Genomic DNA, 15,918 nt, shown 5'->3' on the forward strand with positions numbered 1-15,918 from the left:
CAAAAAAGCAGCAGCAGACACAAAATCACTTTAATTTACAAGAACGCAGTTGGAAATTCATTTTCGGAACTTTCTTGCCTGGTGATTGGACAGGCAATTCTAGACTGTGTGGACAGAAACCAAAGTGGAAGACAGATTCACCCATGGATTTCAAAAGATAAGCAAGTTTATGAAGCAAACTCCTTCACATCAACAGGGTTGACTTGTTTTAGTTCTGGCTTAAACAGAAAACAAAACAAAATGGAAGATTCTTCAGAACAAGGTCACAGCCATTGCAAACGTGAGGATATCAACCATGCTTAGCATCCGGAGAAGACAGGAAAACACCAGCATTTCAGTTTCAGAGAAATTTGAAAATACAAAGACAGTAGTAAATTCAATATTTGGAGACAATACTCTTTGACATGTTTCAAAACTCTATTGGTAGGTAGCCACTAGCTGGAGGCTCTAGAAATGCTATCTTTGCTGACCAGTCAAAGAACAAACCATATATTGTACACACAGAGGAGAAGCAGCCAAAGACAGAGGGCCATCGCTTCTCCAGTGAGGGCATGTGGATGTAGTAACAGATGCACCATTGACCCCGGAAGACTAGTGTCCATATATACAAGGCAATCTGGAATTCAGGATTGTGAATACAAAAAAGCAGGACCGGAGGATTTGCCACGTCGCCTAAACATTAATGACAAATTCAGGATTAGTGTAGGAGAATCCTGCAAACTCGTTCTGGTCCAAGTTCATGATGAAGAGTTTGTCTGTGGGGGTGAGTTCCACAGGCTGTCTCGTGAACTCTTTATCGAAGTTGGAGGTGTCGCGTTTGTCCTTCTGTTGGGCAAAAAGCACAACGTTAAAAAGCAATGCCGGGGGGAGGGGAGGGGCAGAGGAATCCCCAGGAAAGCCCCTGCCAGAAGCATAAAGCGGCCCAGGAGAAGAGAACAGGGAGGAAATCACCCTGTAGGAAATTGAATGAGGAATATCGATGGAGACATGCCGTAGCCTCCAAGGGCCACTGGGGGAGAGGGGGTATCTGCCTCCACCACGTCAGCAAGGATGCACTCGCCCTGGAAATGCCACCACGGAATACCAGCATTCCTGTTTCCACTCCCAGACTGAGCAGTGGCCACAATCCAAGCACACTCACAACAGTTCAGCAAGAGAAGTTTGCTAGCACGGGTTTGGCAGCTGTCCCGGCTGAACCCCCAAAGCGTATCTTACATCAGGGTGGGGATCCTCAGGCCGGTGGGCCCTCCAGGTCTCTCTGGCCCTTGGGACTTTCCCCAGGGCACACCCCTCTCCTGGCCCTGCTTAACGCTCTCCCTGAGAATTTTTGCTTGGCAGGGGTGTGAACTGTGGGCATGCCCCTTGCTGGCCTGGGTGGCACATGTGCGAAGTTGTCTGGGTGTGGAATGCACCTGCTGGTGAGTCCCATCTACGGCTGCACCCATGTTTTGCCTCTGCCTCCCTCAAGACTGGCATGCGGCCCCTGGAAAGTTACCCACAAGTGAATGTGCCCCCTGGGCTGGAAAGGCCTCCTTACCACTGTTTGAAAGCCTTTTAAGCTAATCTGTCTTGCGGCTTGACCTTTCGCATGGATACTCATGAGTAAGCCCCATTACGTTCAACATGGTTGATTCTCAACTAAGTGTGCATAGGATTGCAATCTCACAGCCCAATCCTCTGCTCATTTACTCCGAATAAAAGCTCTTGAGTGGCAAGCAGCATGAATCATGAGCTGGGAGTTCCCAGTTCAAGGCATCAACATGTAGCCTCAGGTATATCTTGGTCCCTCAGCCTCAGTCACCCTTTCTGTAATTTGGATGCAATAATCTGCTGAACTGGGCCGTTATAAGGGTGATTCAGACAATATACTTACAACACTTTAAGCAACCTAGGAATTCATAACAATAATAGTATGTAACATTTTCAATTATTTAATACTGTTAATATAATACATTAACAATATGAAAAAGTGGTCTAGGAATTTGGTACTGGGAGTTGCCGCTCATTTAACTGCCAGGCAAACTCCAGTGTATCTGCATTCATCCCTCTGCTTGATCATGGCGTACAAATTTTAGGTTTTGCATATCAAGCTTCAAACATTCTTAGAAAAGACCATGCATTAAATTAGACAATTACATTCAAGGTAGTGACGTATTTATGCAGGGAGTGTATTTGCAGGAAGCAACAATGAAAAACAGCAACACGGAGATAAATGTTTTTCTATCTTGACTTGTATTGAATATCCCTATAAAGATGCTACCACCGTTACAGCGGGGACATGAAGTCATTCTCCTGTATGTGATGATGATCAAGATGGTAATAACAGTAGTAAGAATAATTGTAGTAGTAGAAGTACTAGTAGTTTCTTATCATGCAAAAGTTTCACTGAAACACAGATTTGCAATACAAAATTTGGAAATTACTTAGAAAAAGAAACATCCCCTGTAAAACACAATAAGCAGAGTTTGAAAGCAATGCATAAACTTTTATACTGCGAGGGGGACATTTTGCATTTCAAGGGCAGAGCTCTGTTACTCTGTTATCCCAGGGATGGGGAATCTGTGACCCTCCAGATGTGGCCAGGATTCCATCAATCCCAGCCAGTGTGGTCAATGTCCAGAGATGATGGGAGTTGTAATCCACCAATATCTGGAGGGCCTCAGAGTCCCCGTTCGTTGCTACACCTTGTGGATAGAAGTGCTATTGGGTAACTCCTGCTCATTTCAATGGAGCTGGCGGAAAAGGACCTCTGGCTTAATGGTGCCTATTCCCTCTTAAGGATCAGTGAACACGGTACACGTCTCATATATGCACTGAGAAAGGAAAGCAGGGATTCCCTTTGTTTTGTCCAAATTCAAGTTATGCAACCAATGTTGGTTCTGTAGCAAAAAGGCAGTCTTCACCAACCAGGTGCCCTCCAGATGTTTTGGACATCAGCTCCCATCAGTCACAGGAGAGTACCAGGTTGGCAAAGACTGCTCTAAGGACTTTCTGAGAGAAAGAGGCTTTGGCTTAATTTGATGCTCATGTTGACACACACACACACACACACACATTTGGAGAATTATGGTTCTATATTGAATGGGTTCTATTCAGAGGAGAACCATTGAAATGAATGGACTTAATTTAGTTGTGTCCATTCATTTTAATGGGGTTACTCTGAGTATGACTAACATTGGATACAACCAAAGAGCTATAATGTTTGTGAATGTTAAAATATCCATTAATTTGTCTGGGTCTACTCTGACTAATGTTGGCTACAACCCAACTAATATTCAGAAGGTTCTATTATGTGGTTAATTTGACAATCCTAGATATTGTGAGGGATCCTTTGGGGACAACTTTGAAATCAAGTATCATGTTGTCCCCCCCTCCCAAGTCAAGGTTCCAACACATATTTTCTATTTTATATGTTTGCTATGAAATTATCATATCCAGTACAGCCAAATAACTACCAAATACCTCCCCTAAACCCTGTGTTGCTTTAATGCCATTTTGTTCCCCTGGCACCTCCTCTTGATGCCCTGCTTCCTTTGCCATCATTTGCTTTGACTGCCATTTAATTTGCTTGGCTGTGGGGATACCATGTGAGTTTCTTTCTTGGCATTTGTGACACGCTCGCCTCAGAGATCAGGAGGAGCATCATGAAAGGTAGGAAAAAACCCAGGAGTCACCAGAGCTCATTGGATGAAATGCACCCATGTGGACAATGGGCAGAGACCAGTGAAGGCAAAAAGGAAACAGGAAGATGACACTGAGGAGATGATCCAATGGCCAGCTGAACAGCGTTGGGGGGACCACGTGGGCACATATTGGAAGAAGGGTCAAAACTCGCTGGGAATGGGAGTTGATTTTTGACACATATCTACTTAGTTTTGCCTGCTCAAAATATTGCTGCCTTGTGCAGCCTGTTGGATCACTCACGCAAGCTGTCCACCCTTGCATTTGCTTCTTATGCAGCCCCTTGGGTGTATGCAGCAGCAGCAGCAGATGCTAATGGTTAGGAACACAGGAATCTCCCATATAGTGAGTCAGACCATTGGTCCATCTAGCTCATTATAGTCTACACTGACTGGAAGGAGCTGTATTCTATGCTAGGGGGACATTCGCAGTCCTATCTGAAGATGGCAGGGATTGAACCGGGGACATTCGGCACGCAGAGTAAGTACTATATCACTGAGCAGCGGCCCTTCCTCTATTAATATGAAACGAGTATGGAAGGGACCACCTGCAATGAAGCTCTCCTGCTAAGGATTTTTCCACTCCATGGGTGGGTTTTTCCCACTCTGGTATCAACATGGTGGCTTGAAGGTGAATGCAGGTGCTTAGTCTCTCTGTGAAAGCCAAAGAACAGCTGCATACACTCACCCGCAAGGCTCACAATAGCACAAGAGTGACTGCTCTTGGCTCCTGCCTTCCAGTGGAGGATCAGGCCTCCCAAGTACCCTAGAAGCAGCCCTGGCATCCAGTGCAGGCAGCAGAGCAAGGGTTGGTTTGGATTCTGGAGGCCCTCCTTTGAACCCAAGTATGAGAGCCTGGTAGTGATTGTGGAACCCGCTTTTCTCCCAAGTAGATAACTGATGGGAGAAAGGGGTGGGGTGTGTGTGCATGTGCACATGTACATGTGAGAATCCACGAGTGTAGCCATGGGTGTGCAACTTATTGCTGTAATTATCGACCTCTGAATCAGAGCCAGGATTTAAAAATAAAATAAAAATATTTGCCAAGCAATCGTTTTTCTTTAATCCCTCTTGGATTCTAGAATCATCAAAGTTGCTGGAATTTAAATGCCTGACAGAAGGTTCTGGCAGTTCCAGAGAGTTTGTGCTGAGACCTCTTGCTTTATAACTGCACCACATCACTTTGGCATTGTTCTGTCACACCACACCTGTCACCTATGCACATCTAAACTATGGGGACTGGAGTGGATGAACCAGCATTCACAGGCTCCAGAATTACTCTCATCTGGCTGTTTTTAAATGCCAGCGTGGCTGTTGCTATTGAGGGTTATCACCCAAGAATGATGCATTTTTTGATATGTTAATATTTATATTGTATTTTTAAAAAAATGTAATTGACTATTACTATGAGCCACCTTGGTAGGATTTATATCCTGAAAGGTGGGATATAAAAAAGTGTAATAAATAAATAACAATAAAAAATCACACAATATTTTTTATGTCTGTTTAGAGGTACATAGGAAGATGCCTTACTCCAAGTCACATCCATGGTCCATCTAGCTCAGTATTGCCTACACTGACTGGCAGAAGTTCTCCAGGGTGTCAGGCAGGGGAAAGTCTTAGGCCTACCTAGAGATGCTGATGAGGATTGAACCTGAGACCTTCTGGATGCAAAGCAGATGCTCTGCCATTGAGATACAGCCTCTACCCAAGTACAGCAACATTGCAATGAGACCAACTCCCAGCCCAGAACTGCAGTCCTCTCTATGTTTACTCAGAAGCAAGCCCCACTGAGTTCAGTGGGACTTACTCCTAGGTAATTGAGTGTAAGATTGCAGCCTTGATCAATTAACTGTATTACTAGATTAACTAATTATCAATTAATTACATCTGTCTCATTTGCATATGAGAACATGGTAGTGCTAAAGGAACATTTTTGCTTTTAGATGATACCCACCTGTGAAGTAATTTGCTGTCTTTTATACACTGGAGGGAATGCTTATTCGAAGATGGCCTGTCTGCCATCTGAATTATTTTTTTAAGTAAGTACTTGTATATAATAATTTAAAGGAATTTGAAATGCTCAATTCATGGGAGGGCACTTTTTCAGGCAATCTAACCAATTGGCGCCATTTTGCATTAAATCATTGGGTAGAAAAAGGCTTAGCTGAGTCAACTTTCATTTCTGGCACTTCTACCCAACAGTTGAAGATGCTGGAACATCTAGTCATCTTAGGGAAATAGCAAGACTGACCAATGCAGCAAAAGTAAAACACTACCCCCTGTATTGCAGACTGTGGTTGAAGCAGCCTTCATCCTGGTGTCCTCCAGATGTGTTGGACTATAATGCTTGTGGCTGGGGCTGATGGGAGTTGCAGCCCATAACATCTGGAGGGCACAAGGTTGGGGAGTGCTGGGTTAAATAAGGTGGGATGGATAAATAAATAAATAAATAAATAACCAACCTACCTCTGAATCTCATTCCTCTCCTTGCTGTCTCCCAAGAATGCCTCCTTCAGAGTACTGCCCATTCAGGAGTGGCTCTCCAGAGAAATTGGATGTGCCACCAGCAGCATGCAAGGCAGCACAGTGAATTGGTCTTTCTCTTCCTCACAAAAGGTTGTATCCAGTGTTAGTCATGTTCAAAGCAGAGTCATTAAAATCCATGGACGTGACTAACAAAATTAGTCCTTTAATTTCATTGGGTCTGCTCTGAGTAGAACTGACTGGGATGCAACCCAGTGGTGCTAATTGCTCACAAGGACATCTGCCATCAGAGCAAAGCCACAGGCTGCTGATGTCTCATGGAATAGCCACATGGGTGCTCAAGGGGGCAGAGAGACATTTGGGGTGGGGTCTCCCCCAAAGCCTCTCAGAGAAAACATTTCTGAAAGCTTTGGAAGAGCTAGCAGAAGAAGGCTGCTTGCTTTGCTGAGAATGACAAAGATTAGCTCTTCTGTTTGGATCAAGGCCCTGTGACTTTTGCACAGAAGACAAAGCCACAGCAGCCTCCCTCTGATAGCAGTGGATGCATCTATTTGATACATTTACAGAGCAGGGAATATGGAATTCAATTCAACAAAGAAGCAAGCTAATTGGACCACCCAGATCTCCCCAGCTTGCTCAACAAGCATTGACTGTGACACTCATCTTGCAAACCTGTTCCGCTTGATCACAAGCTTAAGAGTTGCTGCACAGGTCAACATTCATCATGGGGGTGGGGAAAGGAGAAGAGAGTGTTCATCTGGATCCATCAAAAAGTTCTCCGTGTCCAAGCGGCTGAAATGTTATTGTGAGATGTGAGTTCATGTCTCCCACATCAGGCTGCTCAAGGTAGGTACTACAGACAGCTTGTATTGTGTTCTGATGGCTTATGTTATCTCAGAAGGTCCTAATGAACTCAGAATCTCAGAGGGTCCACCACTGTGATTCCCTGTTCATGTCCATGATGAGTTTGCTGAAGGAAGGCTTTGGAGATTGGGTTGCTCATTACCTGTTGGGTCCTTCCACCCTTCACTGTGATTTCTCACAAACTGAAACTCAGTAATATTTCAAAATTCAGATCTGAAATTTCAGTTGGGGGGGTCTTTTCAATTTCAATTTCTTTTTTTAAGAATCTGATGTCATCACACATTTCTATAAAAATGGTTATTATATCTTGTTGAAAGTAGATTTTCAAGCTCACAATATTTCATATGCCAAGCTGGACAGTTTAGTTCTGCCTTCACCAGCCTAGTGTCCTCCAGATGGTTTGGACTACACCTTCCACCAGCTCCAGCAGCATATTGGTGTGCTAGCTGGGGCTGATGGGAGTTGTAGTCCAAGACAGCTAGAGGACAGCAGCATGGAAGATGGCTAGTTTAGACCCTAGAGTACGACAAATAAATAAATATAACAATATTCACACCTGGAAAAGTTTTCAAATTTGAACTCTATTGTTTCCAAGCAAATTTGAGCTGATATTTTCCTTGCAAATTACCCCCCTATTTTTCTGCACTAACCCCCAAGCCCATTGCCATATTGTCAATTAGTCTTCTTTACAAATAAATTGAGGTTTCCTCAAACCAAGATTTCTCAATCTTTATTTGATAATTTTATCTGGGGAAAAAATGGCACATGAATAACTCAAAGCAAACTCTAAATGAAGACACTCCCCCCTCCCGAGTGTAAAGTGGGAGAGAAGAAATGGAATAGGTGGATGAGCAGCATCAGAGTCTTAAAAGAAAGCATTTTCTTTCCTTTAGTTTGCCAGAAGCAACTGAGAATTCCAGTGGCAATTCTTTGTTATTCTCAGAAGAAGATTGAGGCAACCCCCCCCCCAAAAAAACTTTACAGCTTCAGTCAAGTTACACAAATACTGTTTGGACTTTTAAAATATCAGCTTCATTTTAGTAAAATATTCAGATTTTTTTGACACACATAAAGCGCAGTGGAACAGACGGAATTTGTCAATTTGGCAACTGGACAAACAGCACTCCATCTCCCCCCACCCCAATACCTTTAAAGAAAGAAACCCACAAAGATTTGCTAGGGTAACGTCAAGAACATGACATGGATGGTAGATACTAGGGTGACCATTGACTCCAAAATATTCATAGGAAACCCCTATTTTGTCTACTTGCAACTTTACTAGATCTTTGCTAGCCATTCATCTGATGGTTAAAAATGAGGGTGTAATTTACACAGCCAACAAGTGCACATACGTGTGTGATCATTTCTCTCTCTTTCTTTGTTGGTGCATCATTCTGTTCAGGGTGAGAAATAACACTGAAGTTTTGTGAGGCTAAGCTGTCAACATCCTTGCCACCAGCACAGCACCAACCTGGGCTGAGAAACAGACCTGTGGCTGCCCCAAACATAGTGGGCACTTAACAGTTTCTTAACATTCTTAATACTTTCTTAACATCCTTTACATACTGCACACTACAGAAAATGGTGAAAGGGAAGTTTCTCTCTCTCATATATTAAGCCTATGACTCAGCCAGCAAAACTGACGGGCTAGAGATTTAGGTTAGGATACAGAAAGCTGCAAAGAGCCAGTGTGGCGTAGTGGTTAAGGTGTTGGACTACGACCTGGGAGACCAGGGTTCGAATCCCCACACAGCCATGAAGCTCACTGGGTGACCTTGGGCCAGTCACTGCCTCTCAGCCTCAGAGGGAGGCCATGGGAAACCCTCTCTGGATACCACTTACCATGAAAACCCCGTTCATAGGGTTGCCATAAGTCGGGATCGACTTGAAGGCAGTCCATTTCCATTTCATAGAAAGCTGCCTTATAGCAATTCAGTCAGGCCCTTGATCTATCTGGCCTGTGGCAGCGGCTCCACAGGGTTTCACACGCAAACTGCCTCTTTCCTCACCACACCTGGAGAGGCCACTGGGGACTGAACCAGGACCTTCTACATGCACAACAGATGCTCTGCCACTGGGCTCCAACCTTTCCCTTTCCAGAGGCATCTGGCCGACCACTGTGACAAACAGGATGCCAAAGGAGATGAAGCTTCGGTCCGATCCAGGAGGGCACTCTGTATGTTCTTAGTTAAAGTGGCAAAACAGACATAGCAGTGGCACAAGCTGTGTGCTAAAATGCAGGTCTTGCTAAATTCTGATTTAGGTTCTCTTTGGGCATGCACATGCACACACAGAATTTAAAGCACAGCATGGATGAGGAGGAGGCAGGAGGAGGACTCCTACCCCCACGTTCCCTTCCCCCCGTTTAATTGTCATGTCATCCTGGGAATTGCCGTTTGATGAGGGTGCAGAAAATGCTCTGCAAGAGATCCTTTCCCTCCACCATCAGAGTTCCCAAGGATCCCCAGAGATAATGTTGAACCAGTTAGCAGTATGTGCAGATGCAGGTACACCCCAACTCTCATTGGCTTAATGGCGATTTCTTAATGGCGATTGATGGGCCACTCTGCACTGCTTTCTTCCATGTGCCTCCCCCGCCCCATTCAGGATTTCAAGGGGGAAACTCAGCGAAACCAGACAGCGACACAAGGACAACCTGCAGTCATTTCTGTGTGATGGTAAGTACTGCAGTTGCAATGGAAATGGCTGTGGCTTGTCTCTGCTTCTAGACTGGTTTCATGCTCCGGTTGCAAGAAGGAAAAAGGAAATCAGTTCACGTGTTGAATGGTGCCAAGTCTCCCCAAGTTCTTCCTGAAATAGCACCCTTTGGAAAAAAGGTGAAAGAGATTCTGCAGTGGATTTTAAGCAGAAGCATCCACCCTGCAAATGTGATAAGGCAGCGATGGCCGACCCTTTCCCAAATGACATACTCGGGAGGGGAAAGGAGACAGCATCTGCAGGACTTCAGCCAGTTATTCAATGAATCCACTGCTTTTCCTAATCCAGGGGTGGGGAACCTCTGGCCCTCCAGACTCTGATGCATTGCAACTCCCACCAGCTTGCATGGCCAAAGGTCAGGGATGATGGGATTTGGAGTCCGGCAATATCTGGAGGGCCACAGATGCCCCAACCTGCCCTAAGCCAAGGACTAGAGCCTCAAGTTGACTTGAAAGCAAATTTGTTTTGTCCTGTCTTGCATCCCACCCAAAGTGTTGTTAAATGTACGGATGCCACCAGAAATGTCTTTTTTGACCCAAGGTCTTTGGAATACGGTCATTCTAGTATCACCACAAAAGAAATTCAAAGTATGATGGCTAATGTTTGCAACAGAGGATGTCACCACAACAGCTGCCGGGACCAGATGGCAATGGATGCTCAAGGGTGATGAGGGCGGTCTGCAACGGCTACTTAGCTCTTGACTTCAGGTTTAAAAAACTCAGAGTTAAAAAAGGAAAATCCTTCGAATTCTGATTGGTCAATGTTCCTGATGACTTCCTGGTCAGGTGGTGTTAAGACAGGTGGGTGGCGAGTGAAAAACCGGTCGAAGTTTTCAGCATTTCGTCCGCACTATGAAAGGGGAAGAAAAGAACTCATGGTAGGTGGCAAAAAGGGCAAATGAAAAAACCCAAACACAGAAGCCGGGTGTGGTTTTGCCGCATTCCCGGTCCCAGCCTCCCCCTCCCCCCTTCCCTGCAGCCAGGCAAAATATCTCAGAATGAATAAAATGAGAGAAACGAAAATAAACAATGCAAAATACTTATGGCTCCTTTGGCAGAAGGGTGGCTGTGATTGCAACCGCTGAGTATTTTGTCATGGAGGTGCTGGGGAACTGATAAGATGTCAGCCCGCCCGCCCAGCAAGTAATTGTAAGGGAAGGATGAGATGACAAGGCAATTACTTGCAGAACTCTGCTAGTTGCATGCAATACCGTACCTGTCCAAGACTGTGCCACATGAATGGGGGAGCGGCATCTCTCACTTGTTTTGAAAGACAAATACAGCATTTGTTACCCTTAGATGTCCTGCTCCATCATCTCCCATCCAGGGACAGATCAGGGTCACACCCTGCTTAGCTGTGGCCTCAGGTGTCCCCAGCCTGCACCCCAGGCCCGAAGGAGTCTCTTGCAAAAAAGAAGACTGGCATTTTAGCAACACTCTTTATGGGTCTCTCTATCTGTGGGTGTTTCACTTCCACCTGGCAGCCGAAATATTTTGCTGGGTGCCCCATTGTAAACCTGATGCAAAAGATGGCCATTCAGTTTGACAAGGCCACTTTTGACAGACAGAGGCCACGCTTACCAGGGCCAGCAGTGGAGGGATTGCAGAAAGAGGGAGAGGGTGCATGTCTGCAAAACAGTTACTCCCCCCCCCCACAGTAGAGGGAACGAGCTTCATGGGAATACCATTAGTGAGAAGGAATGCATTTTTTGTGCACAAATATCCACCCTGATCCCTTCAGCAAGACCAGACAGCCTGATGTAAAATTAACAGCATTCCTCCTTAGACCTTCCAGTTCTGTTTTTCAAACCACCAACCACTGAGAAGTCCACTTTACCAGTTTAGTATTGGTCTTGGGTTTTGTGCTGAATCTCTAAAGTCAGAAAAAAGTTCAGCATAAGCTGAGCAAGTGCGGTGCACTGGACAGAGTGCTGGTCCCCGGATGGTTCAAATGGCTCCTCGGCAATGAAGCTTACTGGGGGATTCGGGACCAATCACTCTTGTTCAGCCTAGCCTACCCTGCAAGCTTGTTGTGAGGGAGAAAGTTCTGTGCGTGGTGCTCTGAGACTCAAACCAGACATTGTGGCACATGAGTCTGTTTACCCCTCAATCCCTGCCCCTCTGACTGTAACATCAAGTTCTAAGTCCTTGTGTTGCACATTAGTGGCTCCTGCTGCAGGGGAAGGAAATTGAGAATAGGATGTCATATATTACTGAAAGGGTCAAACTAATGACAGCAAACCAGATTGTCAGCAGCTATATGTTTCCCACCCCGACACCCCACACAGAAAACTGCAGGTGCGGACACTCAGTAACATCTAATCTGAGGCTGAATTCCTTGGAGGAAGGACTCCTGTGTGATCAGACAAACATCATGTTGACACCTGGATATCTCTTAACAGTGTCGCTCACTGAAGTCCTTGGGGTTTCATTTTTGCAAGAACACTCCAAGGCACACCCATTTTGAGGCAATTAAAGTTTTGTCTGTTTGTGAGAACCAAGAACTAAATAAGAATCTCTTTCTCTTATTTCCAGTCTTAAGTTCCGTTCACCCCATTCCCATGTCAATTTGGGATTTTTTTTTTTTTTAAAAAGTCTGCATGAAAATTCATATGCATTTTCCTGTGCATTTCTGCCAGTGTGGTGTAGTGGTTAAGGTGTTGGACTATGACCTGGGAGACCAGGGTTAGAATCCCCACACAGCCATGAAGCGCACTGGGTGACCTTTCGAAGGATACCTGTGTTTCAGCTTGCTTATAGGTTGAGGAAATGCAAATTAGGCAAGTTCCAAGTCAAATGCCAATAGAATGAATTTCTCCCATTTTATTCCAAGCCTCTTTGCCTACTGGCCAATTTGGGTTCTGTCATCAAATGCTGCTCCAGTCCACCAGCTCTATGCACAGGACTTTTAGGTGTCTATATCATACTTCAGAAGCTGGAAAGGATGCTTTTAAGGGAACACAAGAACATCTCACATGGGATTTGACTCTACCAATCAAAGGCCTGTCAGCATCCACATTAATGGCTTCCTTGTAATGGGGACTGAACTGCTGTTCCCATCAAAGTAACCACACAGGCACTGCTTGCTTGCCCTGGTGCCGTTGGAGGGGATGGAGGCCCTCAAAAGTACACGCACCCCTTCCACACACGGCTCTTCTAAAAAGAGCTCACTCATCCCATGCAATAGCTTTCTCTTTTTTTGCTGTTATTTTTTTACTCCCGGCATGGTATTTAACTTTCATTTGCTACAAAAAAAAACAGATTTGCATTTTTAATACACTTAACAGCAGGCCCTTAAGAAAAATTAATTATTCAAGACAAACACTTGCAAACTGTCAAACCGCTTCAGCTTCTCACAACTGTTGACTATGAGTTTGTGGGGAGGTGGCAAGGATGCTATTCTGGGGCCAGAGCATTCCTTTACAACGCCCCCCCTCCCAGCCACACAATATTTTGGCAATTGGTGCCACACATCAACCTTCATCTCCAAGGGTCCAAGCTGAAAGCTATTCAGACCACGCCGAGTCCACTGGAACACAGAAATCTGCAGAAAACTGCCTCACACCAAGGTCAACACTTTGTCCATCGAGTACACAGTATGATCTCCTCTGACTGATATTGGTCCTCCAGGGTCGTGGGCAGAACGAGGTCTTGCAGGGCACCTGACACCTCATCCTTGTTTAAAACTGGACATGTTGGGGACGGAACCCAGGGCTGTCGGTATGCAAAGCATAAGCATTAGCTCAATCACCCAAAGACAGCATGGGTTTTTTTTAAAAAGCATTATGTCTGGAAAACCCGGAAGCAAATGTAGACAGCTAATGCATGGCATATTGCACATACGAGAGAGCAGATCCTCAGTGCTTTGGCTTGTGGTCTGCTGGAAGCATATGCCCTGAGACTGGAGTATAATAACAATAATAACAATAATAATAATAATAATAACCTTGATTTCCACCCCGCCCTTTTTCCAATGGGACTCAGAGCGGCTTACAACTAAAAACAACACCATTAAAACATACGGAAGTATACTATTAAAAAGAATTAAACTATGAGAAAAATTAAACCATAAAATATAGGTTAAAAACAGCAGACAATTTAAAATAATAAAATCATATAATGTAATCACCAAACCGATGACACTTAATCCTGGTCGTTCTCCATCCCAAATGCCTGGTGAAATAAAACAGTCTTTACTTGTCGCCAGAAAGACGGCAAGGAGGGAGCTGATCGCACCTCACTCGGAAGGGAGTTCCACAGCCTAGGGGCGGCCACCGAAAAGGCCCTATCTCGTGTCCGTGTCATATGTGCTTGCGAAGGTGTGGGGAACACAAGAAGGGCCTCACCTGAAGATCTCAAATCCCGGGCAGGTTCATGTAGGGAGATACGATCTGTCAAATAGTCTGGACCTGAGCCGTATAGGGCTTTGTAGGTCAAAACCAGCACTTTGAATTGTGACCGGAAACAAATTGGCAGCCAGTGGAGCTGTTGTAACAGGGGAGTTGTACGGTCCCTGTAACCAGCCCCGGTTAACACTCTGGCTGCAGCTCTTTGTACCAATTTAAGTTTCCGAACAGTCTTCAAAGGCAGCCCCACGTACAGCGCGTTACAGTAGTCTAAGCGGGATGTAACCAAGGCATGCATCACCCTAGTCAGATCAGGCAGCTCCAGGAACGGGCGCAGCTGGCGCACCAGTTTTAATTGGGCAAATGCGCTCCTGGATACAGCAGCAATCTGGGCCTCCAAATTCAAAGCTGAGTCCAGGAGTACTCCCAAACTGCGTACCTGAGACTTCAGGGGGAGTGCAACCCCATCCAGCACCGGTTGAATCCCTATTCCCTGATCTGCCCTCCGACTGACCAGGAGTACCTCTGTTTTGTCAGGATTTAATCTCAACTTGTTTGCCCTCATCCAGTCCATCACTGATGCCAGACACTGGTTTAGGACCTGTACGGCTTCCTTGGCTTCAGGTGGAAAAGAGAAATAGAGTTGAGTGTCATCAGCATACTGATGGCACCGAACCCCAAAACCCTGGACAACCTCTCCCAGCGGTTTCATGTAGATGTTAAATAACATGGGGGACAAAACTGAACCCTGAGGGACCCCATAGGTCAATGGCCAAGGGGTCGAGCAGGAGTCCCCCAGTACCACCTTCTGGGTTCGGTCCTCCAGGAAGGACTGGAGCCACTATAACACAGTGCCCCCAAGTCCCATCTCAGCAAGGCGGCCCAGAAGGATACCATGATCGATGGTATCGAAAGCTGCTGAGAGGTCCAGTAGAACCAGCAGAGACACACTCCCCCTGTCCAGTTCTCTGCATAGGTCATCCACCAAGGCGACCAAAGCCGTCTCTGTCCCATAGCCAGGCCTGAAACCAGATTGAAATGGATCCAGATAATAGCCTCCTCCTATGAGAACCACCCCATCCCCTAAGGCCAGTGGGGGAAGGCCACCTTCTGGACATGTGGTCCTGCCCAAATAAAAAAGCAGAAGGGGCTTGTCAGTGGTGGCACCTTGTCAGATGGGCTCCCAAGTAAGCTCCATGGTGGCAATTAGAAGACTGGCAAAAACTATCCTCTTTGGGATGCCTTTTGAGGTGTGAGCCTGGCTCTTTGATTGGATTAAAGGTACTTCTTACGCTGCAATCCATGTGTTATTTAGAAGCAGCATTTTTCGGGGGTGGTGGTGGTTAGCCTTGGACATGTTTGAAAGCTGCTTCAAGTGCCTTCCATACCAGCCAGAAGCCTTGTACACTGCTGAAAACATCTTCTCCACATGCTCCAAGCCTCAGATGACAGCTTCACCGACATTCATCTCCTCTAACCCAGCCTGAGAGCAGCAAGTCTCACGGAGAATGGCATTTGGAAATCAAGGGGATGAAACAGCTCATGTGCCCCCTGGGTTGTTTCTAGCAGCCCTTGTTTTCATGTAGCCACACTGGGGTGCATGTGCTTGCAATACCCCCCAAAATGGAAAGCACCTGCTTAGCCACACCATCCATGCACCAAATCTGAACATTGGGGGTAATTGCGTAGAGGAGGATTCTTGGTGGCTGTTTGTCCACTTACTGCCCTCCTTTCTAGTGGAGGTTTGGCAAAGAGCTAACCTGGAAAAGGGTTACCTAGCGGCAAACTAATACCTTTTTCTCCATGGAGAGGGATTTGAAGGGG

General features: G+C 45.6%; 1 protein-coding gene across 3 annotated transcripts in view; it reads right to left on the bottom strand.

Annotated features, from left to right (window-relative positions):
- Positions 1-15,918, bottom strand: part of PRKCB (protein kinase C beta) — a 172,872-nt gene continuing 156,954 nt past the window's right edge. The window contains exon 17 of one of the 3 annotated variants that reach the window (XM_061599213.1): positions 1-825. In XM_061599213.1, the coding sequence (XP_061455197.1) occupies positions 673-825 (153 nt within the window). In that variant the 3' untranslated portion in view covers positions 1-672. Of the gene's footprint in view, positions 826-7,707; positions 10,599-12,964; positions 13,463-15,918 lie in introns of those variants that run through there. The other 2 variants (XM_061599211.1, XM_061599214.1) reach the window with 2 other exon arrangements.

The sequence above is a fragment of the Rhineura floridana genome, chromosome 17 (assembly GCF_030035675.1).
Source record: "Rhineura floridana isolate rRhiFlo1 chromosome 17, rRhiFlo1.hap2, whole genome shotgun sequence".
NCBI lineage: Eukaryota > Metazoa > Chordata > Lepidosauria > Squamata > Rhineuridae > Rhineura > Rhineura floridana.